The sequence below is a fragment of the Eurosta solidaginis genome, chromosome 4 (genome assembly GCF_040869045.1).
Source record: "Eurosta solidaginis isolate ZX-2024a chromosome 4, ASM4086904v1, whole genome shotgun sequence".
Taxonomy (NCBI): Eukaryota; Metazoa; Arthropoda; class Insecta; order Diptera; family Tephritidae; genus Eurosta; species Eurosta solidaginis.
In genome coordinates this window covers 4,888,077-4,915,310 of record NC_090322.1, presented here as the reverse complement: position 1 = coordinate 4,915,310, position 27,234 = coordinate 4,888,077, and the positions used below count along the sequence as shown (strand labels likewise).

The 27,234-nt window shown below is 33.3% G+C and overlaps 1 protein-coding gene across 12 annotated transcripts in view; it reads right to left on the bottom strand.

The window, feature by feature from the left end:
- Positions 1 to 27,234, bottom strand: part of Appl (amyloid-beta-like protein) — a 262,090-nt gene continuing 234,856 nt past the window's right edge. For 7 of the 12 annotated variants that reach the window (XM_067779753.1, XM_067779758.1, XM_067779757.1 and 4 more), the window contains exons 4-12: positions 18,212 to 18,350; positions 15,867 to 16,088; positions 13,126 to 13,709; positions 12,909 to 13,061; positions 10,829 to 10,978; positions 10,026 to 10,696; positions 9,811 to 9,955; positions 9,569 to 9,748; positions 1 to 7,451 (exon numbers count right to left, since the gene is read on the bottom strand). In XM_067779753.1, the coding sequence (XP_067635854.1) occupies positions 7,344 to 7,451; positions 9,569 to 9,748; positions 9,811 to 9,955; positions 10,026 to 10,696; positions 10,829 to 10,978; positions 12,909 to 13,061; positions 13,126 to 13,709; positions 15,867 to 16,088; positions 18,212 to 18,350 (2,352 nt within the window). In that variant the 3' untranslated portion in view covers positions 1 to 7,343. The remainder of the gene's footprint in view (positions 7,452 to 9,568; positions 9,749 to 9,810; positions 9,956 to 10,025; positions 10,697 to 10,828; positions 10,979 to 12,908; positions 13,062 to 13,125; positions 13,710 to 15,866; positions 16,089 to 18,211; positions 18,351 to 27,234) is intronic. The other 5 variants (XM_067779763.1, XM_067779764.1, XM_067779761.1 and 2 more) reach the window with 5 other exon arrangements.

Sequence of the window (27,234 nt, the reverse complement as noted above, 5' to 3'; positions counted from 1 at the left end):
TATCTTCTCAGCACTAAATATTGCTGTGCTTTTTTCTGGTTTACACAGTGTACATGTTTACTTGTGTGTATATGTTGTATACCTGTATGTGTGTATGTATTATTTTTTACTATTATTTTTTCAGTATTATTATTAAATTTTGACTTATTATTATTGTTTACACTGAATTTAAATTAGCATATTTTCATACATTTTATTCCACAGACATTTTACCACTTACAGAATTTTCTCTTATTTTTTCCATTTAAATACTTTTATATGCCATTTCCCTTTTTTATTTTAAATCGCTTTTAATATATTCATTAATGTAGCTCGCTTTCTTCGACGACATTTTCAGTTTTCGTTCTTTGCTTTATGCTCGAAACGTCAACTTATGCTTAAAAGTTTGGTTTTTAAAATTACAAGTTTGTATTTTTTGCTTTTGTTTTTTTAATTTTGTTTTTGCTTTAATGAAACATTTTACAATTACAAATACAATCTTCGCGCATTTACCAGTACTACAACAAATACAGAACACAAGTACTACTACAAATTGTATTTTTTTTAATTTCCACATTTAGTAGTTTGTGTGTTCAGAGCTTTTTGCCAGTGTGATAGTATGTGCGTGGAGCTTTTAACTTTTGAAAATATGGACGTTACTAATAAAAGTATTTTATACGGTAAATTTTTGAATACATTAAAATTTTAATTGAATTGAGCTTTTTTAGAAGCTTTTCAAACTATCATTCAAATCTGCCATGAGCTTTCAACTCTTTTTTATTTAGTGACAGAAAAAGTGCTGCCTATGTTCGAAAAAACAAAATTGAACGTGTCACTTCCTGTTTATTCCTATTTTCCGGTATTTTTTGTCTCTTTTTGGTTGTTGGGTTATACATACATAAGTTTTATCTATTGTTGTTGCTGTTGTGTTATAGTTGTTTTGGTTTTTGTTTTCAAATATAATAAGAATAATAATATTAGCGTACAATTATTGTTGCAATTACAATTGTCATGGAGTACATTCACATGTATATGTATATATAATATTATTCTAATACTAATTTATATATAAATTTTTTGTTGCAATAATACAATAATTAATTTTTAATAAATGTGTGAAATTTTATTTCTATTAAAATATTTTTTGGGAAAAGAAAAATTACCAAAAAAAAGTGCATAAGAAAAACATGAACAAAATATTTATACAAAATGAAAAACACATAATTAATTACAAATATTTTTTCTAAATTTTGAAATTTAAATTTTATAAAAGAAATTTAATTTATATTTTTTTAAAAATTCGTAAAAAAGCTTTCCAGAAAAAATTAAAAATAAAAAAAAATAAATTGACAAAGACTTAAAATTATTTAAAAATATGTAAAATTATGAAATTTCATCAAAAATTTTTGTTAAAACCCTTTTTTTGCTTCGTTTATGTAATGTAAAAATTTAATTAAAAATAATTTTAATACATAAAAAAGTAAGATGTAAAAAATTATGAAATTTCATAAAAAACGAAAAAAATATATGAATATTAATAGTTTTTAACGAATTTAAATAAAGTTTTAATATTTTAAAATTAAAAAAAAATTTAAGTAAGAAATACAGGCGAAAATCTAAAAACATTTTTTTTAAATGTGTAAAATTATAAATCTTTATTTAAAACGTTTTTCGTTAAAAATACGAAAACAATGGGCATTAAAAACATTTTATTTTCATAAAAAATAAACAATTAAAAAAAAAGTTTACAAAAAAAAAAAAAACACTATTTAAGGATGTGCGAAATTATTAATTTTAATAGAAGAAATTTTTCGTTAAAAATAAGCAAAAAATTCGAAGAAAATAAAAAAAGTTTTAAATTTTTATAAAGATTTTCAGATACACTGAACTTTTCCTCATGAAATTCTAAGCAAAATGAGAGAAGATAACCAAAAGTTGTGGAAAGTAACATTTGCAAAAAAAAAATAAATAAATAAAAACAAATTATTCATATATTATATATAAATAATGCTATTTAACAAATAAAATAGTATAATTTTTATTGACTTATTTTTAATTTTTATAGAATCGTTTTTCTTTTTATTAAAAAAATTTTTTATAAATAAATAATTCCAAAAGAAATGTTCGTTTTTAGCTCATAAAAAAAATATATTAAATTAAATTATTAAAAAAAAAATATAAGTAAATAATTCCAAAAAAATTTTTTAGTTTTTAAGCTCTCAAAAAAATTAAAATAAATTTTTATTTATAATTTATTTTAATTATAAAAAATATTTTTTTTTTATAAAATATTCCAAAATCACAATTTTTAGCTCTGAAAAAAGGAAATGAAAGTTCCAAAAAATAATTAATTTAAATTTTTTAAAAAGAATTTACGAAAATTTTCGAAAATACTTTTTTTAATCTTTTTTGCTTACACATGTTCTTAGCATTTAGTACAACAAAATGTGATGTTTATGGAGCGACGTCGAGAAACAAATGCGAGTCGTTTTTACAGGTGTTTGAATTTTTAAATAAATTTTTTTTTTTGTTCATATTTTCGCATACTATTATAAATTTACTTGCTGATATTTTCTTTCGGTATTTGTTTGATTTGTGACTTTTTCTTTTATTTTGTTTTTTTTTAATACGTTTTTTTTAATTTTTTTGGTTTTTGTTATTTTTTTTAAGTAAATTTTACTTCTTTAAGTTTAATTCACACAGGACGGGGTTTTTGCTTACAATTTCTTCATTATTTTATCCATCTGTTTCTTTATAAATTTTAATTTATTTTTACGCTTTTCTTTCTGTTTCTTCTTCGCTAATTGTAAGTGTAAATATCAATTGTTGCGGTTGTTGTTGTTCTTGTTTAACTTATTATTCAGATTTGTTTTTGCTTTTACATATATGTATAATTTTTTTTTAATATTTGTTTTGTTTTAAAATATATATTTATGTATGTATGTGTATATATGCATGTATGCTATATATGTATATGTAAATGTATAATAAATCAACATAAAAATATTTAAGCTTTGACTAGATTTTTCTGGATTTGCTTAGCATTTATTTTTTACGCTTAGAGTTTGCATTTAGATTTTTGCATTTTTTAAGAATTTGTAGCTGTTGTTTTGTTTATTAGCGTTTTAGTTATAGTTTACATATAATTTTTTAAGCAATATTTGTTGTTAGCTGCATTTCTTTTTGGTATTTTTTATAGAGCGTTTTAGTTTTGTTGTATATGTTTATGTGTCATATTTCACGCTTGTGTTGTGAAAAAAATGTGGCTCAAGAAATTCAAGAAGCAGTTACGAATTACAGCTATCAGCACGTCAAAGAAAATGTCCAAAGCTCAGCTGCTGTAAGGGAGAGCTTACGATAACCGCATACGTCGCGCATAGTAGACGTTTTGAGTGTTAGTCAGCGCGCTCAGTGATCACCAGCAAATGTTGTATATTCACATAAAAGTGTAGCCTCCTCAGTACTGAAGTTACACACACACAAACAATCAGTATGTATGCGACAGTGGTTATTGGTGAGTGTGGTTTTGTTACTTTAAAAATTGATTGCTAGGGAGAGAGCGCGCGTGAGCGTTGTGGAAATGTATTCATTAGCTGCGTGTAATTCGCAGCCAGTTAATGCGGGATGTTGACAACGCTACGTGCTGAGAAATATTTTTCAATGTTCATACACACTTGCTGGCATATTTTTGAAGGTTTGTGACTATGACAAATATATTGATTTTGACATCTTTTAAAACAATTGTTTTCCTTTTGCATCATCATTGAGTTAATTAATAAAAATTATTTAAATAAAAAGAAAATTATTCAATTTATCAAATAACAAATACTGCACATCAACTAAGTAACTTTATTGTTGAGCGGAACATAGTATAAGTACATAAATAAATAGCTCATACATTTGTATGTATATGTTGGACCATCATTGTTGGTCAGTAAAAACAAATATGAAAGCCACTTATTTTTGCAACAACTTGTTTCCATAACCCTACATCAGTGACGCACAAAGCCAGCAGATTTTCTAATCCGAACGTCACTTATTTTGTAGGAGTATGTGTTAAGGAGTAAGTTTAGTTTTGTACGTGTAAATAAGGAGACATTTTAGCATAGAGCTTACGCGTGAGATGTTTGCTGCTTGATGTACAAGCGAAAACTGATTCACTACTTGTTCTGCTGAATTTTAATCGCTGCGCTCACACAACATATACATATGTAGGTGAATGCCGAATAAATTCCCGATGCTCCACGAAGCTCTTGAGGGCATCTGCGCACTACATACATACATATACTATGCTATACCCTGTTAAGAACTTAGTAACTAGTGATGCAAATATCTGATTCAGAGCTAAAGGCCCTAAATGAGAACCAGTTGATAGCAGCTAGGTTGTCACTAATTCCGAACTATAGAAAATGTAATGCAGCGGGGGACAATTTCCATATAAAAGTCGCCAGCTGAAAGCAAGTAGAAAAGTTTGAGGGCGAACTAGTAATGGTTACGAATTCATTCGAAGTGCACCAGTTCAGAACTTGACATATTCTCTAGAGGGTATGTATAAGTATTGCATAGTTTTGGAGTGTTGATTTTTGCCTTTGATTAAGTTTACACAAGTGTTCAAAATGTATTTGTCAAGTACATAATTAAATTATATAAATACGTATAATTAAATGACTAGTAAATTAAATATACTAAAATCACTAGACTATTAATATAACTAATATAAATATGAAAATTGATATGAATATTTTGCTTTCGTATAGGAAATAAGTTTTTGTAGCTCAGTATATGTAAGTTTTATAAAACATGTTTGCCTACTGCAAAAAAATGAATTTGTGAACTTTAAGCTTTTAAAGAGGAAATATATCGAAGCTTTTGCAAAAAGTGTCGATGCTTTGCGAGCTTTAAGTTTTTAGAGGCGAAATGTGTAGAAGCTTTTGAAAACGGGTTCGACGCTTTGCGAGCTTTAAGCTTTTAGAGCCGATAATTGGCAAAGCTTTTAAAAAAAGTTTCAAAATATGTTCGGGAAATTGTTATTGATTTTGCAAACGTAATATATTTGAGTACACAATGTAATAAGAAGAGCTCAAAAGCCTAATTTTTTAATTATTTTCTCTTCCAATGCGTACAAAATCCCTTTACAAAAAGCTTACTATTATAAGCGTGGCTCACAAAGTTTTACTCATTTGCACAGAAACGCTTCTTAAAAGTTTGCTCACTTAACACGCTTTTATACATATACATCGCTTGCCATAAGCAAGTATGTGCATAAAATAGGAATGTTAAGAAATCAAGCTTAAAAGCTTATCTTTTCGACAAAGCAGTGATATTTCCTACACACAAGTGCTTTGTTTTGCAAAAAGAATAAGAAGAATGAACACATTGGCTCAAAATCATAAAAAATGCACATCTACGCTTTTGGCAAGAGTGCGCTGTTGTTTCATGTGTTTATGTACGTATGTATGTATTTTGCTTAGTATAACAAAAACAGCAGGCATTTAAATGTGTGTATGTAATTGTAGTTATGTCTGTATGTCTGTATGTATACAAATTTATGCACTTTCCGCTATTTAATTTCCATATATTAACTTATTTTATATATGTATATATAATATAGAATCCTTAACCAGTTAATGCTAAAGTTTTGTTTTTGTAGCGTCTTTGGGGATTAATGAAAAAGCAGGCGATTGTTTGTTTAGCGTTTTTTTTGTTGTTGTTGATAGGTTGTTAAGACTAGAGTGAGTGAAAGTTTGTTTTGTTGTCTTTTTAAACAGGCGTAATGAGCTTTCTAGGTTTATGCAGTTAAACCTTTTTATGTTCATATATTATTATCAATTTTTATAGTACGTTTACACAAAAAATAAAAATCCACTTAATTTTATGTAATGATTTTTCCCTTAAAATACATTTCAGTTTATCTCAAATTTGCATATCATTACTTGCGTGATGTTCTATATCCCCGTGCGTGGTTGAGTGAAAACTACTTTTCAACTGTTTGATGTTTATTTCGATTATGTATTATGTATTTTCGAAAATCTAGTGAAGCTTTTACACTACAAGAAACATAGCTGTCGCGGTAAGTTAACATCGTTATGATGCATCGTTGTTATGCAATAAAACGCCTTTATTTAGGAGTTCTAAAATTTTGAAACTATGTGGCGTACTTGAACTAATGAGCTTTTGAAAAGCTGCAGAGTTAATATGCATTTCCACGTACTTTGTTTTTCTCGCCACAGTTTTACAGAAAGCTCCCGAAAAGCTTTTTGCAACTATCGTTTGCTTTTGGTGGTGTAATGAAGCCGTCTCACACTGAATTTGGCTCTCTTTTTTCTCCTATGAGGAGTTTGCTATAATTTGGGGTGGTTCTTAGCTTTCGCCCAGCCACGCTACAGAGTTATTCATGAAATTTTCGCAACATAAATTTAATAATTCGAGCAGCATTTTGTTGCCCCAATTTCTCGATGTTGCTGTGTTTTAATTGCAAATTTTTTACTTATTTATTATTTAGTTAAATAAAATTTTTCACATAAATAAATATGTATTTTCACACTTTCATAAAATTTTTGTTTGCTTTGAAAATTCTCTGAATTTTTTCTCATTTTGCTTAAATTTAATTTGCTTTTTGAGTTTTTTTACTTAAATTTAAGTTTCTGCTTCTTTTTTACTCATTACACATAATTTTTAATTAATACTTTCTAAACAAGAACAACATACTATTTTTTTGGTTTTTTGTAGATGAGAGTATGAAAGAACTGTTAATTATTCGAGTTTTGTTTCTTCCATTGAGTAACTTTTGTGAGTGAATGTGTTTTGGTGTGTGTGATTGTGTTATTTAGTGAATTTTACTCAATGCCTGTATTTGTATTTTTGTGAACTAAATTATCTGATTTTTTGCGCTCGTTTTAAATATTCAAATAATTTTTTTTACTCTCTTTAAAAAAAATTTTTACTGATCTTGTTTTGCGCTATTTTGCTGTCGACTTCTATTTTATTTGCCCCCCTTTTTTTGTTTTTCTTTTAGCACTTTTACTATTTTTAATTTACAAATATTATTACATATTTTTGTTGCTGTTTTTGCTGCTAAGTTGTTTGTTTTCTTAAACTAATTTTTTTGTATTCTTAATATGGCTTGGATTGTTAATGTTTGGTTTTGGTATGACTGATTTCTAAAACGTATTGTTTTTAAATTTCTTTAATGTATAAGTGGTATGACAAAGCAGGCTTTTTATAGGGGGGATAGTTATTATAAGGTTTTTTTTATAGGGAGGGGCGGGGCTTATTTTTACTATAGTGGGATTTCTGAGTTGTGGAGTGCCTTTACAATATTTGCAAAATTTATTTTTCTGTTATTAAAATTTTTTGTTGTTATTTTACTCTTTCACCTCGAAATATTTGTATGTGGGGTTCTCATATCCATTGATTTGCATATTCGCCACGATTTTCTCTTCCGGTACAACGGGATGATGTGTGGTGGCATTCTGGAAATGTAAGATTACATAAAACATCAGCAGAGTACCCAGAAAAAATGAGAAAACATAACAGAATATTAAATAACAAAACGGTACAAAAAAAAAAAAAATATAGCATTACATAAAATAACATAATACAACGCTGCAACGCTTAATGTAATATAACAAAAAATTTGTACATAATAAAACATAACAAAATATGATATGCAACATAATGAAATAAAACATATAATAACGCAGCATAACATAACATAACCAAACATCACATGACACAAGATAACATTACATAAAATAACACAACACAACACAACATAAACATAACATAACACAAAGTTACATCATTTATCATAGCATATAACGTAAAATAACATAATTCAATATCGTCGATGCCTTTGCAAAACCATTTATCCACAAATTGCAAAACCAATACCACCATGCGGCAAACTTGAGATTTCTTAGCCCTGAGCTCAGCTGGATTCGAAAAAATCATAACTTTCATATTTGAATGCCAATTTTGTAAAATAACGGTGCAATGTAACCTGGACTAACATAACACAAGGGGTTGTGTAGCGCAATATATAGCTTCTCCAACCCAATTGTCAACCTCACCTTCGAGCGGCGAATCCCGTTTCACTAACAGACGAGGCTCTGGCGACCCCAAGCTCCTCATGGAACTTGGGGGTGGGGAGGGAGGGATGGCCTGAAGGTTTAATGTGGCCATATAAATCGTTCCCGAGATGGTCGGGCCAGCACCTTAATGGTGCTGTGTTACCGGAGCGTATCGGATCTGTATCCGACAAAGGACCATCACATCGATAACACTCCCCAAAGCCTTCGGGGAGTAACCTAATCGCTACAACAACAACAACAACAACAACATAACACAATATAATATAACATAAAAAAACATTATAAGTATTATTACACAGCGTAACATGGTTGCAAGCCAAATGTTTAAAGGGGTGAGGGGTGATACCACAAGTCTTTTATCCCTCCTTCCGCCAACTTGGAAAGCTTAGCAAATTTCATGAAATCCTTTACATCCTGCTGTGAGCCGTTAAAGAATGTTGCGCTCACATAGGGAGCTCTGGCTTAGTCTATTACGCGCCAATCACAGAGGTAATGAACGCCCTTCTTTTAAAGAAAATGTAAGATAGAAAACGTTATCTCATCTACACCATATTTGCCAAGATATCCGAAAAACTGGATACTCTACCAAAATAGTTTGCTCGGTCGTGCTCTGTCCTGCAGTACCTATGATATTTACTTTCTTCTATATAACCCAGAACGCATATTCCCAGAACCAGAATTGCCCCCCTGGGCTACAGATTGCGATCTCTCTTGATAGGAGTCGTTAATAGTCGAAACTTCTCTTTGGAAGAAGCTAAATTGATCGGGTATACTAAAAGAAATGTTCAGGAGTGGTGCTTCGAAGAACGGGCCATCCAAATATAGACCCGAAAGGAATTGTGTCTTAAGAGATCTGGAATGGTGTTGGGCTCTTCACTCGTTGCTAGCCTTTGTCGACAATTTCTCAAATCATGATAGATTTCTGGACATATTTACGTTTTCCTCATCTCCAGTAAACGTTAACTGGATCTTTATATGGCACGACTACCTAACGATTTCTATCAGCCTTAGTTGAAGATGGCGAAAAGGGTCCTTGGCCAGCACCTTTTTTTAGCGCGGGCTACTACCTTAAGGCGTCACAAATCAGAATTTAGTTTCGGCTCTATGGGATATTCAGCGTAATATATTGTTCTTTTCTGGTTATTTATATGTACTCCTTTTATATAGAAGCCCAGTTTCACTATATTCTCTGAATGTAACGATGATGCCATCAGTGTAGGTTGCAACTACACCATGGCCCCAATTCGTTCTTCGCATAAAAGAGTTGAACGCAAGGTTCTAAACCATTGAACAAAAGACCGCTACAGGGGGCCTTTTACCTACTTGCCGAGATACGAAATCTGATTCAAGCGAAAATTATATCATTCCACCAATAAAGAGCACATCATAGTATATAATGAACTACTAAAATAACAACAACTGATTTCCTCAAATAAGCTTTTAAATTTTTTTTTTCAGCGGAGGCTCACTACATTTACTTTTCCACCGAAACTCACCTGATCAACTTCAATGAAGCCTTGCGCATGTGGCGAGCGAGCAGTTCTCCACTTAGCCACTGCAATACCAACAACAACGGCGGCAACCATTGCAAGCCCAACGAAGGACATGGTGAAGAGGACATTACGTCCCTCTTTGTTCGCGTGCGTATGAGCAAATTCACGACGCAGCGAGAAGCTCTGCAGACAAGAATTTGATATTATTGAGTGGATGGTTTTGAATTCTATTTTATTTCTTTTACCGATTCACGATGACCCAAATCGTGTGACATAAAATGTTGCACTTGTGGCTCAGCTTCTTGATGAGCAACAGCAGCGGCTACATCTTCAACAGCGCGCTGTACGGCATCGTCATCGACTGTGGGCAGGACGGTTTGGGTTTTGGTGCTTTGAAAGAGAGAGAGTAAATTGTGAGTAGTAATTTTGCACACAAGAGCGTGTATCTCATGAAACTTACCTCATAGTTACATCAGCATACTCTTCACCACCAGTGCTCTCCTTATCGCTTTGCGATAATTTTGTAGGATCTGCTAGCTGTCCCATTTCTTTGCTGCTTACCTTCGAGTCACCAAGTGAGACGGATGAGGAAGAAGACAAGCCGGAAGATCCCGAACCGCTTGCGCCGCTGTCTTGCTCGGCTTGCGATTTCAACAGCTCATCTACCTTCTTGGCTTCCATGCGTAATTTCTCCTCACGCAACTTCTCACGCTCAGCTGCACGTTGCTCTTTACGCTGCTTCTCGGCCAAACGTAAACGTTCTTTCTCCGCTACCTTACGTTCGATTTCAACACGATATTTATCCAAAATAGCTGCCTCAGCCTCCTCGCTCATACCCAACGATGATCCGGGTATGTCATCCTTGCTGCGTAATGCCAAAATATAGTCGTTCATTAGCTGTGAAATCTTTGAAGATAATTCTGGATAGCGTTTTAACATGGTCATAGATTGATTAACAGCGCGATCAATATCAATTAAGCGTTCCAAAGTGCGTGGACGTTCCGAAGCGGCAGCCTCCAAACCACCTGGACCGCCGGAGTTCAAAAGGTGGCGATAGTGTGCAAGTGCATGTGCGCGATCTTTGTGTAAAGCGCGTAATAGCTTTTGTAAGCATTTCTCAACGTGATGAGCCTGCAATGAGTGTTACAGAGATGGAGAGATCGGAAAAAAGAGAGAGCAAAAATAAGAGAAAATTCATTTGAAAAGCTGTTACTAGAGTATTTGCGTTTCGGCGTTGCCAACTCGCCCTTTTAGACAACTCACATTTGGTGGTTGCTCGGTTAGCGCCTGTGTGTAGCAGGTCATTGCTTCCCGTTTACGCTGATTGATATGTGCCAAGACGCGTTGCTGATGCATGGCGGCCAATTGGTGCTTCTCAGCATTGCCTTCCTCTTCGAGTGCCTGAACAGAAGTCTAAAATTACATTCCCATATAAAGACGTATAGCACATCAAGAGAGAAAGAATCAATCAGAGAGAGAATGAACGAATTGCAATTTTTTTTGTGGAATTCATTGATTGAAATTTCGAATTTTGCAAGGGTGGGGAGAGTTTTTGTAACTAATGAAAATAACTAAAGAAAACTACGGATGATGACTTTAGAATGTTGATGATGAGTTGTGTGACTCTAAAACTGCTCGTATTTCTTACACTCGAAATAAAGTTAACAGTTTGATGAAATAAGTTTAGTTTTCTATTTCAATGACACGCGATATTTCGGTAGTCTCCAAATTTTGGAGACTTTTTGAATTTTTACTTAACGTGCTCCTAATAAACAAATGGCTTTTATGTCGGGAAACAATCATTAAAATTATTATGAACTATTAAACTCGTAAGTTTTAAAGCTTCGTGCTGGCAAAAAATTAAACCTTAGTTTGAATTCCGACTTTGACTTTGCAATTTGGGATGCTTTACTAAAATTTTTTTTACTAACCGTAACATTTTTTTATTACTGTAACATCTATAAATAGTAAAAAAGAATGTGAATCTTTGAAACTCTCCGAATTTCGGAAATTCGTGAATTTGAAAGCTTAAAGCTCTAAAAATATATTTTATCTACCATTTCAAGACAAAAAGAGCTTCAGAATTATCCAATACTGAAGAAATCAAATGCTTATTTATGAGAAATTATAGATTCGAAACAACTTAGTTTTGAGTTTTTTTTGATATTTTAGGGTAGTTAAAAGAGAATTTAAGCTCTTTAAGCTGCTTTGGATCCATCAGTTGGTGAAAGTTAGTACGTTTTTTGAAAAATCAAAACGTTGATCCAGCATAAATGCTAAGAAGATAAAATTTTAACGGTATGCGAATTTCAGTAAAAAGGTAAATTGTTTGATGTTTCCGCCAAAAGAGAGGCTTAGAAGGTTTGGTCTAAAGCTCATATGGAACAATTCTGTTCAAATAAAAAGTTTAAGTAATTGATTTTTCTAAAGCTGTTTTCTTTTTAAACAAGCCGTATATTTTTGAAAACGGATATCTTAGATAAGTGGTTTTTGAAAAGCTCTTTTTTAGGAGCTCTTTTATCTATGCATGACCCCAAATTTTGTGTTGCTATCACTTAAATTTGTTCAATACCAAGTTGTTAGCGGATCTAACATACCAAGCTTTTGAGCTTTTGCTAAGATTCTTCACTACAACCCCCTTCTAAGTCATGCTCCTCTAATAATATAAGTCTTTTAAGCCAATCAACACATATGAGGGATAAAAAGCACACAATTTTTGGGGGGAATAAATAAATCTGAAAATTTAAGTTTGAATAAAAGCTACAAAGCTTCCAATCTGATGTCTCTTTCGCTCCCAGTTGGCTTTATAATAAATACGTTAAATTAAGTGCAGAATGTGCGAAAATGAGATGATAATGGGTGCAATGCGAAATCATAAAAAACACAATTATAAAGAATATGAATGCTTAAAAAGCTTGCGATATGTATGAGAAAATTAAAATTCAAATAGATGGCTAAGGGTGAAAGCTTAAGAAAGTAAGTAGTAGTTTATTGAGAATAGTGGTGATGAGGAAACTAAAAAACTCTGCGTGAGAAAGCTTTTTATTGGAGCTTTTGCAAGAGTATTTTTTTTTATCATGTTGAGCTTTATGATATCACAGAGTTTTGTGATTGTTCACATCACTATTCTACCACTTAGCTTATTAAGGCTTTCTGGCATGCATTACTATACAGAAAAAAAAAACGTATAAAAGCAAAAAGTGCGGGAAGAGAAAGAGTTTGTGTATTTGGACATGCTGTGCGCATGCGATTTTGTGTTGACTAAATATTTTAAGGCGTGCGCCGCCGTGCATGCTCACACACACAAACACGCGCATACATATACGAGAACATTCCCACTCACCTGGAAGCGTGCTGTCATACGTTGTTTGAAACTTTGAGCGGCTTTAGGATCGGCCAAGCGCATATCCTGATATTTCTCCTCCAAATCGGACCAGTCCTTCATGACACGTGTAACCTTCTCGCGATGTGATTCCTCGAGGCGCTGTTGAGCTTCCTTGTTTTAGAATATGTTCGATTTTGTGTTCATAAAAATGCACATTACAATGGAGTACACTTACTTTTTGACTTACTTTGTAGCTCTGATGTTCATAGTGCGGATCGAAGTGGGTGAAGTATGGGTCGACAGTGGGTTGGCTAGTCGAGGGTGCCGTTGGCATTTGTTGTACTGACGACGTTGCACCTGGTGCATCAGCCATCATGCCAGCGGCGCCCTTAACCACCGACTCAACGCCCAGTTTGCCCATTTTAGTACCACCCGCTTCATCTGCATTGGACTTCACCGCTGTTGGTTTCGCGCCGCTTGAGCTACCATTCTGCAATACCCAGTTGTCTGACTGCTCCTCTGCTGCACCACCGCCATCCTCTTCATAGTTGTCCAAATCCTCGCTCGAGTCGTATTCACCATTCAAATCATCTACATTTGAGCTATTTGCTTCACCAACTGCTGCTTCATCGGCTACCATTTCGTCTTCTTCATCATCTCCCATTAAGTCATCATCATCGTCAAGATCATCATCGGCGCCGGCATCCTTCGAATAGTTGGAGTCACTGTCATCATCGTTAGTCACATCGACATTGCTGTTGGTAATTTCAGCTGGGGCGATAACGGGGAGGTCGGTCTTCTTAACGCGTATCTCATCAGCTATTGGGAGCGGGGGGAAGAAAAAAGCAAAATTAAATATTTACATAAAAACAAGGAATTCAATGTTGGCGTAGAAGCGGTGCAGTGGTTCGGTGATACGGTGTTATGTAAATTCAAACTAGTAAAAGCTCTAAGTATGTACATTCGTCCGCCTCGCTTATTCATTTAATACTCGTGGACAATAAGGGAAGTAGTGAAATTCCTACAAAGCTTTATTGAAGTTAGTGGTTTTTTTTTTGGCACGAAGTTGACTGCATAACACAGTGAAGGGTTGTTATGGCAAAATTTTGCACTATTAAATATGCATTTTACATTCCATGCTGTGCACACAAAAGACTAAAGGAAATCTCAAAGCGTAAAAAGAATTTGCTTTGGCCTTGAAAGGCAAACAAATATTCCATATTTGGTCGAGTATGGACAGCGAACGGAAAGCTTAAAAACTTAAGATGCTTTGGAAAAGAAAATTGAAAAAGAGATTAAAAATAGACGGAATTTATAGATTTGAATAGTAAGGAGGTGGGTTGTTGCGCGGTAAAGCTTTGGAAATGGGAGGCATGTTAAGTCGTGGGGGGGGGGGGGGGGGGAGTGATGTTATGTATAATAAGGAAAACTTGTTTTGTTCATAGGCTAGGGGGAAGCCTAATTCAATATATGTGCGATCTTATTAACAAGCCTTCTCCGGGGGGACTGCTCATAAATAGGAAAATGCATGTTTTTTATTAAGAAAACGCACGTTGGATCGCCCAAATATAAGCAAGTGTGAAATAACACAAATTTCAAAACTCTCCACTTTTGGAGAATTTGGCTATTTTAGTGGTAAGTCATTTTTGAAGCGTTTGCTTTGTTGTTTGACTTCCAAAAATGCAGAAAGCGCAGTTTTGAATATTTTGAAACTCCAAATTTTGGAGACTTTTATTTAAACTCTACAAGAATATATGTCGATCGCGATATCTATTCGACTTTTATTATCAACATTAAAAAGCATTTATTTGCAAATTTTCCCAACAATTGTATGCATGATTTTGGATTAACTGAGAAGAAAATGAAATGTAGCATAACCTCAAAAGGGTAATGAGCCGGTAAATAGATAGTATAGCATACTAGCAATTGAAAAGCCGGACGACTTTTTTTGGCTGTGAGTTCTCACATCATAAAAAAATAACTCTGAGAATTTCTAAACTCTACCAATTTCGAATATTAAGCAAGTGCTACATTTATTAATAATACAAAATTTGCCTAATGAGTATGTGTACATATGTATATTGAGTAATGAAGCATTATTTATTAGGATTGAGTTTTTGTAGAGAAACGGATGGATTATACCCCCAACTATTACACATAATTGCTTAATTGCATTAATTTGTCAATACTAAAAGTTGGTTTATCATTAACTTGTAAACCAACAGAGTTTGAAGACTTTAAAAACTCTACAATTCTGGATAATTTTTAAGTTTGACACAAAAAAGTTCGGGGAAAAGTGCCGCAGGTTATTTCAAATAAACTTTGTGGATTTTGAAAAACTCCGATTTTGGAGACTTTTAAAAATCCAATATAACTTGTATTTTTTAGGAATCACCAGCTTTGGCGATTTTTGAACTTTAGATCTTAGTATGTACAAACTTTTCAAGCAAACATTCATTTAAAGTAATTTTTTCAATGCCCGCGGCAATCGTTGTGAAAATCAATTATGCTACTTCGCCGTCGAAAGCACAGCTTTTATACAACACGCGTACGTGCGTCCAAATAAAGGATATAATCCTCGCCAACAACAACTAAGCAGCAGCAAAATTTGCAGCTGCGGAGTAAAGTGGAAATGAAAATGGAAATTTTATGTTATCACCATCGGTTTCCTCTAAAAAATATTCAAACTTGTTTTGTTTTCTTTTTTTGATTTATTTACGATGTTTTGGTGATTGGTTTTGGCAATCAATGTAATATTACTGCACTGATTGCTTTTCACTGTTTTCGATTACTTTCCTATTTATCTCTCAAACCAAAGTAGCCAATGTCTTCTGTTCCTTCAGTAGAGCACAAAAAGCGGTGTTACGCAAGCTAATTTGATGTGCACACATATACACATGCAAACAAGTATTTTGTTCACCACCCCAACCACTGCATACGCAATTATTTTCTATTTACCACCCTTTGCATACTCACTTTTGAAATGTTTTGGACAGCAAACAAATTCCACGCCAGAGAACAGCGATATACCACAAGGCAACAACATAGCAAAGCTGCGCATCTGCATACCACGCTCCTGACAAGCGGCGGCGCCAGTTTGATTCCACCTCACAAACGGCCAACAACGCGAGGCGTTGTGTATGTGATCGAAGAGGCAGCCTTCGGGTACGAGGAGTGCATCTGATTGGAATGGTCCTTCTGAAAGCAAGCGTAAAGTGCAGCAATGAGTGGTGATATTAAAAAAACAAAAATAAATAAAATATAATGAAGTGAAAATAAACACGAAGAAAATTGAAAGAGTAAAAGAGGAAGATAAAGAAAATTGAAAGAAAAGAGAAAGAAAGAGTAAAAGAAAGAGAGATGGCCACAAGGGCGATAGAAATTAGTTAGCTGGTTGGGATGTGGGGAAATATTAAATTAAATTTATAAAAATTTGAATCCATAAAAATAACGAATATCGAGATCTAAAAATTCGATATCAAAATTTTTTATATACTCAAACATTAAAATGTGCTATTCGAAGCTTAAAACTCTATATTCGTTGCTTAAATTACGGTAATCAAAAAACGATATTCGAATTTTGAAATCAATATTAGCACAAACATTGAGATTTTCGAAATTCGATATTCCCAATTATATTCATATTTCAATTGCATTTTTCAACCAATGTTTTATCTTTGAAAAATCGTTGTAAAAATTGTATATTCGAAATTTGAGGTTAATTATTCGAAGTACAAATTTCTACACTCGGTGTTTTAAATTTGATTTTCCGAATAATCAAAAACAGTAATGAAAATAATAATCACAAAACCGTATTCACCATAGCCGATTTCGATATCAATGCTAGTGCCGAAAAATTTCGATTTTCGAAATTCGATATTCGCAATTATATTCATATCTCAATTGCATTTTTCAACGAATATTTTATCGAAATTTGAGATTAATTTTCGAAGTTCAAATTTATACAGTCGGTGTTTAAAATTCAATATTCCGAATACAATATTTGTCAATATCAAATTTCGAAATCGATATTGATTTGAAATTTTGTTTTTCAGAGTTCGATGTCCAAAATTTTACTGATATTTGATATTCGCTGATATTCAAAATTAAACTTCGATTTTCGAAAATCAATATTTGACATAGTATTCACATTGTCCAAATTCGAAATCAAAATTAGCACAGAAAACTTCGATTTTTGAAATTTGATACTCGCAATTGTATTCATATTTCAACTGCATTTTTCAACGAATATTTCTTCCTGCAAAAATCTATATTAACATTTGAATTCATTTGCTTGAATATTAAAATTCGTAATTTGAGATTATTATTCGAAGTGTAAATTCCTACCCTCGGTGTTTAAAATTCGACGTTCCGAATACAACATTTGTCAGTGTAAAGTTTCGAAATCAATATTAAAATTTAAATTTTGCAGTTTGAAGTTCAATATTCACCATTTTATTTATATTTGATGTTATCTACTTGAAGTTCGACAATTTCGATTTTACGAAATAAAAATTTCTATTTTCGAAAATTGGTATTTCACATAGTATTCACCGAAGTCGAGTTTCGAAATCAATATAAGCACCGAAAATTGCGATTTTCGAAATTATATATTCACAATTAAATTCGTGTTTCAATTGCATTTTCCAACGAATCTTTAATCTCTGAAAAATCGCTGTGAAAATTTGAATTCATTAGCACAAATATTGAAATACATATTCGAAAATCCATATTTGAGGCTATTTATTCGGAGTCAAAATTTCAACATTCGGTGTTCAAAATTCGATATTCCGAGGATAATATTTGTCAATATAAAATTTCAAAATTAATATTCGAATTGAAATTTGATTTTCGAAGTTCTATATTTACAATTTCATTGATATTTGATATTCGCTACTTGAAGTTTGACATTTTTTATATTTTGTAATTAATATTTAAAATAACATTTCTAATTCCAAAAATCGGCATTTAACACATTAAGTCTTAGATTAATACAAAAAATGCAAAATTATATATTCGCATATTTCATATTTGACATTTCTGACAGTTCGAAGTCAATACCTGAAATACAATGCTCAATTTTCTAAAATCAGCTTTCAATATTAAGCATTCGATATTTAACTTCGAAGCTCTTACACGCTATTTTTTATTCACACGCTTAATCACGCTATAGAAAATTTCATATTCGATGTTCGATTCCCGAAACTCAACGCGGATAATATTTGAAACGCTAAATTCATATTCGATATCCGATATTTTTATTTAATTTTGATTCAAATATCTACGTCCCTAAAATTAAAAAAAAATTTTTTTCCACTCACCCAAGCAACGGAATGGTTTAATCCAGCGATGTGCGCCTTTACATTTAGCTGCATTAAGAGCTCCCTGGCGACACCAGCCACCGATTTTCTGATAATGCGATGATTCAACGATATTGGTGATATCACGATTCGGATAGGCCTGCAAGCAAAATGAAGGCAGGGATTAAATTTTAGCATACATCTAGATATTTTTTTTTTGTTTGTACAAATGATTTATATGAGACATTTTTGTTGAATATTTACAGCGATTGTAAAGCCTATCCTATTCTACGGAGCCCTTGTTTAATGGACGACCACACAAAAAAGTACCTTCCTCAAAAAATTAGATTGAGTATGCAGGCTATCAATGCCTTTTTTAACGAGGGCGTTGAAAAAAACCTCGACGGCTGCACTTGTAGACTTGATAGCGTTAACAACCGCAACGAGACTAAATATTACAGCCGTAATAGTAAACCATCATCAAATATTGGACAGACTCCCAGTTCCCTGGGTCTCTAATAGCCACAATAGAGGTGGATGGGGAGTGTTATCGATGTTGGCCGTCCTTTGCTGGATATACATAGATCCGGTATGTTCCGGTTACAAACACCATTAAGCTATCAGCCCGACCATCTCGGGTACGATTTATTATGACCACATTGAATTTTACGCTCACGATTAAAAATAGGGGACTGCAGGCTCATGATGGGTATTTTGACTGGACACTACCTTCTGGCGCCACATGATTTTTACTAAATTAGGACCTGCCAGTGACAGCAGATGTAGGGAGTGCAGCTGGGAGGAGGAAAGGATCGAGCACGCTTTATTATCGTCACAGCTCGCGCCAGGCTAAGACTCCGCTATTAGGAGTGGCACAGCTTTCAGATCTGGAATCGCCAGGTAGCATATGTAGGTCCTAGAAAGCTTTTATAATATTTGTCAAGAGGCGTTATTTTATAACATAGGTCCTGATTTCTGATAGGGTTTTTCAGTTCGCTCGTTGAACAAACTTCTGGTAACACTAAGGATGTATTCAGTCTATGTGAGGTCCTGACGGTTCGGTTCAATCTTGCCTAACCGTCGTTGGTAATTTTGTTGGTTGTAGATATTGAGAACTGAAATTATCCACAGAGCACTACTAAAGATACATCAGCAACTCATATTCAAATAAATCCATACAATGAAAGAACATTAGTATTTTTATGATCCTAACAACGCCTAAAAGTATGTAGCGAATTAATCAATCAAGCCAACTTTAGTTTATAACCTATACAGTTAATTATGCTGTTAACTGGAGATACAAACATTTAATGTTATTGGCCGTTAAATGAGCTTAAGGCCTAATTTGGTGAATATTAACTGTTCCAAGAAAACCCAGCTTTGTGGAAGTGCAGATTTTAGAATCAAATTTCATTACCAAAATGCAATATAAATAGTAAGTGACAGAGGAAAACGTAGTTGATAGGATAACAAGGCAGATGGACAAATATGTACGAGTCTAATAGAATTTGTGTGCGTACACATTGGCGGTAGTGAGTAAGTGATTAAGTGTTTTGAGCTGCATTGATATGCAGTTGGGAGGCAAATTTAGTATGTGTGTGTGCGTGTGAGTCATATAAAACCTTGATACGACATCTATGCGACGCCAACAACTCTCCTCCCAACAAATGTAATTGGCACAACAACTACAAATCACAACAACGAATGTGTAACATGAACTATTGAAATGTGATCATATTGAGGTTTGTATGTATGTAAGCTCGTTAGTGTATTAGTGTGCGTGTATCTGCCTTAAAGCTATGCATGTGTTGAATGCTGAAGTGAATTGTTAGAAGATGGATTAAGCAACAAATTACAACAAAAATAAAAACAACAACTATGAATTCAAACACCATTTATGCGCACTTTCCTGCATTTAAGTGTGTGTGTGTGTTAGGGGTGCATTTATTGTGGCGCATGTGGGAATGTGTCGCACAACAACAAGCCTTACAATCAGGTAGGTACTACGATTACAAAATCAATTTTGTCCAACTCTTAACGCATTTGTGACAATAACGATGACAACGAAACCAAGCAATGTTCGGACATGTCAAGGCAAATGCCAAGAGCTTGCAGAATTTTTGAATGATTGCTGTTGTTGTAAGTTGAGAGATGCGTATTTGTAGACAGAAAATGACAGGTGGCCGTTGAGCTTTGCGGATGAGCGCGCGTTGACTAAGTTGGGATTGTAAGTGGTAAGTGGTGTTGTTGCTAGCTACTATTTCAATTAGGCAGGCGCATAAATCAGTGTGCGAATGCAGCCCGACGCCTAAATGTATGCAAACATTTGACACAAACTCACTATGGCTATTCACTTTTTTAAAAGGAAACATTTTGGTTGGAGCAAGTAAAAAATATTTTCTATAAATATCTTTTTATTGATTTTAATTTTATTTTAATTAGATTTTGAAGATTTTCTTTCCCAGAAATTTTTTTCGTAAAATCTTTACACAAAATTAAAAATTAAGTGTATTTTATGAAATATATTAAAAAGATCATACACTGGTTTAAGCTTTAAGGCTTTGTTCGTATCAAAATTGGTTTAGGTAAAATAAAAACTTTTGTTAATTTAGAAAATATTAAAAAATAAACCTAAATTTAAAAATGTTTCCCTAAAATAGTGGAAATTATTTAAAAAACTTCTACACTTCCAATTTTTTTTAACTTTTATATATTTTTTCAACTTGAATTTTTCTATTTTTCAAGTTTAATATATTTTTCTTAGATCTTTGCTATTGTCCTGCATTTTACTTCATTATGCCTATAAAATAATTCATTTTCTAGACGAATACCCACTTTTTTTAAGCAAACGAATTTTCAATATTTTTTAGTTGGATAAAACTTAATAAATTATTATATAAAGTTTTAAGTTTTCAAATTAAAATCATTTATTTCTCGAAATTTGAAAAATCTTTTTTTTATTTGAAATTCTTTTACAAACTTGAAACAAAGTTCAAAACTTCAAAGTTTGCCTAGAATGTTTGCTTTACTATTTTTGCAAAAAATTTAAAACAAAGCAAACAATTAAAAATGTTTTTTAAGTGTTCAATACTTTTTGCTTGTTTGTGGAAATCTATATATATTTTGTTGTATATTTTTTCACTAGAAAATTTCAAGCATTAGATAAACTATTTTGAAAATTTTCATAGAATTGTTAACAGTTCTAAGAATTTTTATAAAGTTGAAACAAAGTGCAACATTTGAAATCTTAAAAATTTTGTTACGTTTGTCAAAAATTTTGAAAAGGTTAAGTTGAGCTGGTCGGTCGGAAGGGACCTCATATAAACTAAAGGTAAAAGTTATATATATGGGGAATTCTTTGTCAAATCAGCCACCCTCCTTACCATTTCAAATTTGGGGGAAGCATTTCTTTGAGCACACGAAAAAATTCGTCAAGGAGTGTAGTTTTTATGCCGTTAGGTGTTTATTAAAAATAAAGTTTTTTAACCTGAAAAAACATTCTAAAGTGAGGCATCTCGCAAAAAAGTACCATTTTTTAGTCAAATAAGATCGAAAAAAATACAATTCCTCAATAATAATGACCAAATTACTTATTACAAATACTGTGGGGGTCGCTAAACAAGAATCCGATGTCAAATTTCAAATTCAAGATGGCGGATCCAAGATGGCGGACAATATTTTTCTTACTATTGACCCATTTCTACTAAATTCTGTATGTTCTGATTTGACAAAGAATTCCCCATATATAAATATGTTTATCAAAATAATAATAAAAAATTTTGGAAAAATTAGCAATTTTTATGAGATTTTCGAAAAAATTTGAAAAATTTTTTCTTTTTATTCTCTTTTATTTTTTCTTTCATTTTAATTTTCTATTTTTATTTTATTGAATAAAAAAAAATTGAGCAAAATTAGCGTTTTTATGAGATTTTCGTTAAATATAAAATTTATCTCATTACTTTAGTTTTGGCTTTATTGTTTAAAAAATTTGAATATATATACGTGCATACATATATATTTTTTTTAAATTTTAGTAAATTTTTTTTTCTGGATTCGAAGAACTTTTATAAATACTACGTACAGTACCACGCTTTCCATTTAAAAGTTTTCGTTTAATTCGAAAAAAAGCTTGTTTCTTAATTTTTAGAAAAAAAATTTGTAAAATTAAAAAGCAAATTTTAATATTTCATTATTTTTTCTTCATAAACTTAATAGATTTTTTTAAATTTTTACTAAAATTTCAAAACATGACGAAAACATACATAAATAATACATCTTAAAATTTTTTTAATACATTTTTTATATTTTTAAAATTTTGCAAGTAAATTTTTTTTTATTAATTTAGAAATTTATTTCCTGTGGTATCTGTAAAATTTGTTATGCATCACCTAAATTTCGTCTGCGAATCGTTACAGAAATTATGCAAAAAAACTGAGCCATCCTGGAATCTGCCCTTCGTTAACAAGTGATTTGACATTGTGTATGTATTAGTTACGTGCCTAATCCGTTGCATACCAAATTACGGCACCAGAGGTATGTCTTAGAGCATATGCAATTCATAAATGCAAGCGCACAGACTAAAAATTAATAGAAACGTGTAGGCAAACGCAATAATTTCTGTTACTTTGCAACAATTTCCAAAATCGTATCAACCGGAATGGATTGTGGGTGTGCGGCTGTTTATAAACGACAAACAATAAAATTAATTTTGTCATCTAAATTTGCAAACTACACAGAGAGTAATAAACATTTTACAGAGCAGTGGATGTGCTCGCATACAAATTTAATCGAAATACACAGAGACATTAAAACACACACACACAAGTGCATGATATTAAATTTCAATAGCAATGCTGAAGTCGTTTTTGAAATTTATTAGGAAAAATGTGTTAGTCTCATGTGAGTGCTATGTAGTTCAGCTCACAAGTGCTTATAACAGCATATGTGGCACATACGTGCTTTAGACACAATTGCAAAAAAAAGAAATGAAAATTTTCACTTCTATACACATGTAAGCCTACATTTGCATATTTATGCACGTCACCCGCAAACACACATACACACACACACATGAATGTTTTGTGATGTTTTGAGTGTAAATTTTTATTGCATTTTCAGCTTGCATTGCTCATACGCCATGTACAACCTCAGTTAAATAATTTCATATGCTTGCTTGCGCTTGAGCATAGCTTTGCTTTTGCATTTAGGCAATGTATGCCATATTTGTTTATTGTTCTTGTTTTTGCTATTGTTGTAATGCGACAGCAATAAATCAATAAATACTCGTTTGCCATATTTATCGCTGTTACATTATCGTTAGGGTTTTACTTTGTTGTTTTTGTAGTTTTTTTTTATTGATTTTTGAAAAATAAATTGGAAAGCATAAGCTGCAATTTATGGCTTAACTGTGGAATATTTGCAATTTTTCAGTTGCAGATTTTAAGCTGTTGATCACTCTTTGAAGTGCGGGAATTTATGCGACACTAAGTAAGAGAATTAAATGTGGAAAATATTAAATGAAGTTTTGCCTGGAAAAAATTTAGAAAATTATTTGCTTTATTTAACCTTGGCTTTGCATTTACTCGCATGAAATTAAAACGGTGTTCACGAAGTTTTAGCTAGATTAGAGATCTGGCATATTTGACGATGGCTTTAGGAATATTATGTCTTGTCCAAACACAAATCGCCCTTAAGAGACAAATCTGGTACACCACTGCAGCTATTTCCGGCACCTACAATGATAGTGTGCAATTACAGGGATCGGAGGTGTCTAGTGTAGGGTCCCGATTTGAACGGTATCTTTTTGGTTTTCTCTTAGAACACTTTACGCTCCGTAGACCGATAAAAAAGTGCTATTTGTAACAAGGCTCTGCAACAGACAGTAAACACCAGCCCCACCCATCTTTGGTCGGCATATTCGCTGCTCAACCTTGGCTGTATGGTCTACAATACCATAATGGAATGAACTCATCTTTACTATCCACTATAAGCTAATCTCCCCAACACATACTTATCAACCCTACATCCTTCATTTCGCATTGTGACCATTATTGGTATTGGTGTGTTTGATCTTAACCCATAAATGGAGTGTAATGCTTCAGAGGTTTTGGCAGAATTTCTGATTCACTCTGAATTAAAAGATACATCCGAGCATTTCAGCAAGCACACCTCACTCGGTGATTGATCCAGCATAACAAAACTAACTACGGAGGATTTATGTGCGGTTATGCTTTGCCTTACATGGACTGCCTTCTATGTTCATGTTGCTTGGGATTCAGAAAAATTGAATTATTTTCCAGTAAGTTACTTTCTGCTGAGATCGACGACAGACCACTCCAGTTGGAGTTTATCAAACGGCGTCTAGCTAACTAAATGCAGGTGGCGCAATGAGAGGGGGTAAAAGTGAATTCTCACAGCAAGTAAATGTTAGCCCGTTCTTCAATTTATCGTGGATATCGGCAGTGCAACGAAATTCACTGTGGGTTGGAAATTCCTTTGAGCTCATACTTAGGGATAACATTTTTTATGAAACGCTCGGCCATTGGAGGTTTTATATCCATCGACACGACCTCAGCTCTCTTTCGATTTGGCTTATCGAAAATAAATTTTGCCTTGTCGCCAGTTGTGTTTATATCCCAGAAAATGGCATTCAGAATTAAGCTAAGACCAAAACCCTTTGTGAGCGCAGTTGACAGCCTCATCGGTTAGGAAACTCTGTCCAAAGTTTTCGAATTAAAACATTAAGATATCCGATCTATACTGAAAGCACCTCTACGGCTGCGTGTGCTTACCGCACCTCAATCTACTAGCTGTAAGAGCCATTTGCTGTATTTGCTATTGGCAGCACCCTATAGTTATATAAACATGTACGTGTGCGTGTACCAACTTGCGCCATTTAAAGTACAGCCAACTAATTGCCGTTAGTGTTTGCCAACAACATATCAATGGCGTGTCTCAAACTCTCCTTAAGCCCGCTGCACTCTTTACCACTCTACGTCTAGTTTTTCCTTTCACCTCCATCACGCTTTATCCATCATCACTTCACCTCGCCTTTATAGCTGATCTTAGTTAATCTTCCACCCTAATAGACAACACTTCCGTTTCGCCAATAGCAACAATAACAAATGCAATCGCGAGCAATGAGCCAACAAGCAGAAAACCCAATATTTTGCGGTTTGTGTGCCAAAGATGCGCTCATCAGTTTCAGGCTTTTGAAATGCACTTACAACGATGACGACCATGACTCTGCAGGCGCAGCACAATTAATGGCTTAGTTTGCGGTTAGCCAATGATAGCTGGTGGCTAACAAACTGATGAAGCGGTATGTGGGAGAAAGGGCGAGTGTATGGGGATTTATATAGGCACTTACAAAGAGTGACCCTAAAAGTATGCAATTGTCTTTATTTAGCAATGAATGCATTTAAATGCATTGATGAGGCATGGACGATGTTCAGGGGATACGAGAGGCGCAAGCTAATGCGGGTCTGGTGTTGTTGGTATAATTTCAGCCCAGTTTCACTGTGGTGAATATGTGTGTGCTTTGAATATGTGTTATATATAAAGCCTGTGGCGATTTTGACAGGCTCAAATGCACTGATTTGTTACAAAGAAAAATATTCAGTACACAAATTAATGCATAAATATGTATATGTATGTATGTAACACTGGGGGCGTGGGGGCTAGGGCTATGAATTGAGTTGCAAGCAAACAAAAGTTCATGTCAATCTGAAGGATGTGTTCAATTTTACAGAAGCACTGATTTTAAGCTACAATTTCACGCCCTAAGGAAATGAGTCATCAATAACAATAAAAATTATATACAATTAAGTAAAATGTGTATATGAAATCGATTTCAAGTCAAGATCGAAAGTACTTAATTTTTTACCGATTAGCTAAATAGGTCTGTTTATAATTTAATGACGTTGGACATAATTCTGTTAAATTAGAGTTTTCATAATTGAGTGGATCTCCTTTTACTTTACCTAAGAAAAATTTATAATAAAGACAAAAGGGTTGGGAAAAAGGCTGCTTTTGTGTTCAAGACCCCTAAGTGTATGCAACATTTTTTAAATGTAATAAATTTATTTCTAAGGCCGGCTTTTTCAGTACAAGTTTAAACTCCAGTCAAAGTTGACTAGAGGAAGGTTAACCCTGCCACTTCGGCCGCTGAAGCTGAGATGAGCAGCAAAATTTTATGTTATAGAACAAAGTGGCAAAGTTAAACTCTAGCAACTTTAACTAGAGTTTAAACTCGCACTGAAAAACCAGGCAAAAGGAACATCTTTAGTTTTAAAAACTGATTAGCTATAGAACATTTTTACTCTACAAAATCATGATGGCAAGTTCTCTCAGATGGCAAGGTCTCTACGATATCAGGGTCTATCGGATGACAAGGCCTTCCTGATGGCAATGTTGCCCTGATGATGAGGCCTTCCTAATAGTACAAAACTTCGGTGTATATAGATAAGTGGACGTGGCTGATGAGCTGCTTTCTCATTTTTCGTACAAATTGGTTTTATGTCGACTCCGATGGTATTTGCTAAGGCATATTGCTGAGAAGCTGTTAAAGGCAGAAGTACATTGAAAGATTTCAACAAATCACCGCCAAGGGGCGGCCTCTTTTAAGGAAAATCTTTAGTATTTTTATCTTGTTCGTTGTTTTCTCATTTGAGTCGGGGGCCTTTGGTTAGTTGGCCAAGCGCACTGATTCTATTTACAGCGGTCGAAAAATTGCATGTTTAGCAAATGATATTCACCAGTGCCTACTAAACTTTTCATTAGAGTTCAGGGTCTATGAAACAGTAAACAAAGCTAGTGTCTCTCAAACTGTACTTCTTAGTTTTCTTGGATATTTTCTCGGCTTGCCCATGCTAAATGTGTTCTAATGTGCTAATTGTTATGTCGGGCTATGAAACTCCGCAGCCCGGTCAGTACAACTCGAATGGCATTCAATGAGATTTGGAAAGACCTTGAACTACTCTACTGCACTGCTCTTGATAAGGTTTTTGATATGACATGAAGATTAATTGTAATTTATTCAGCCT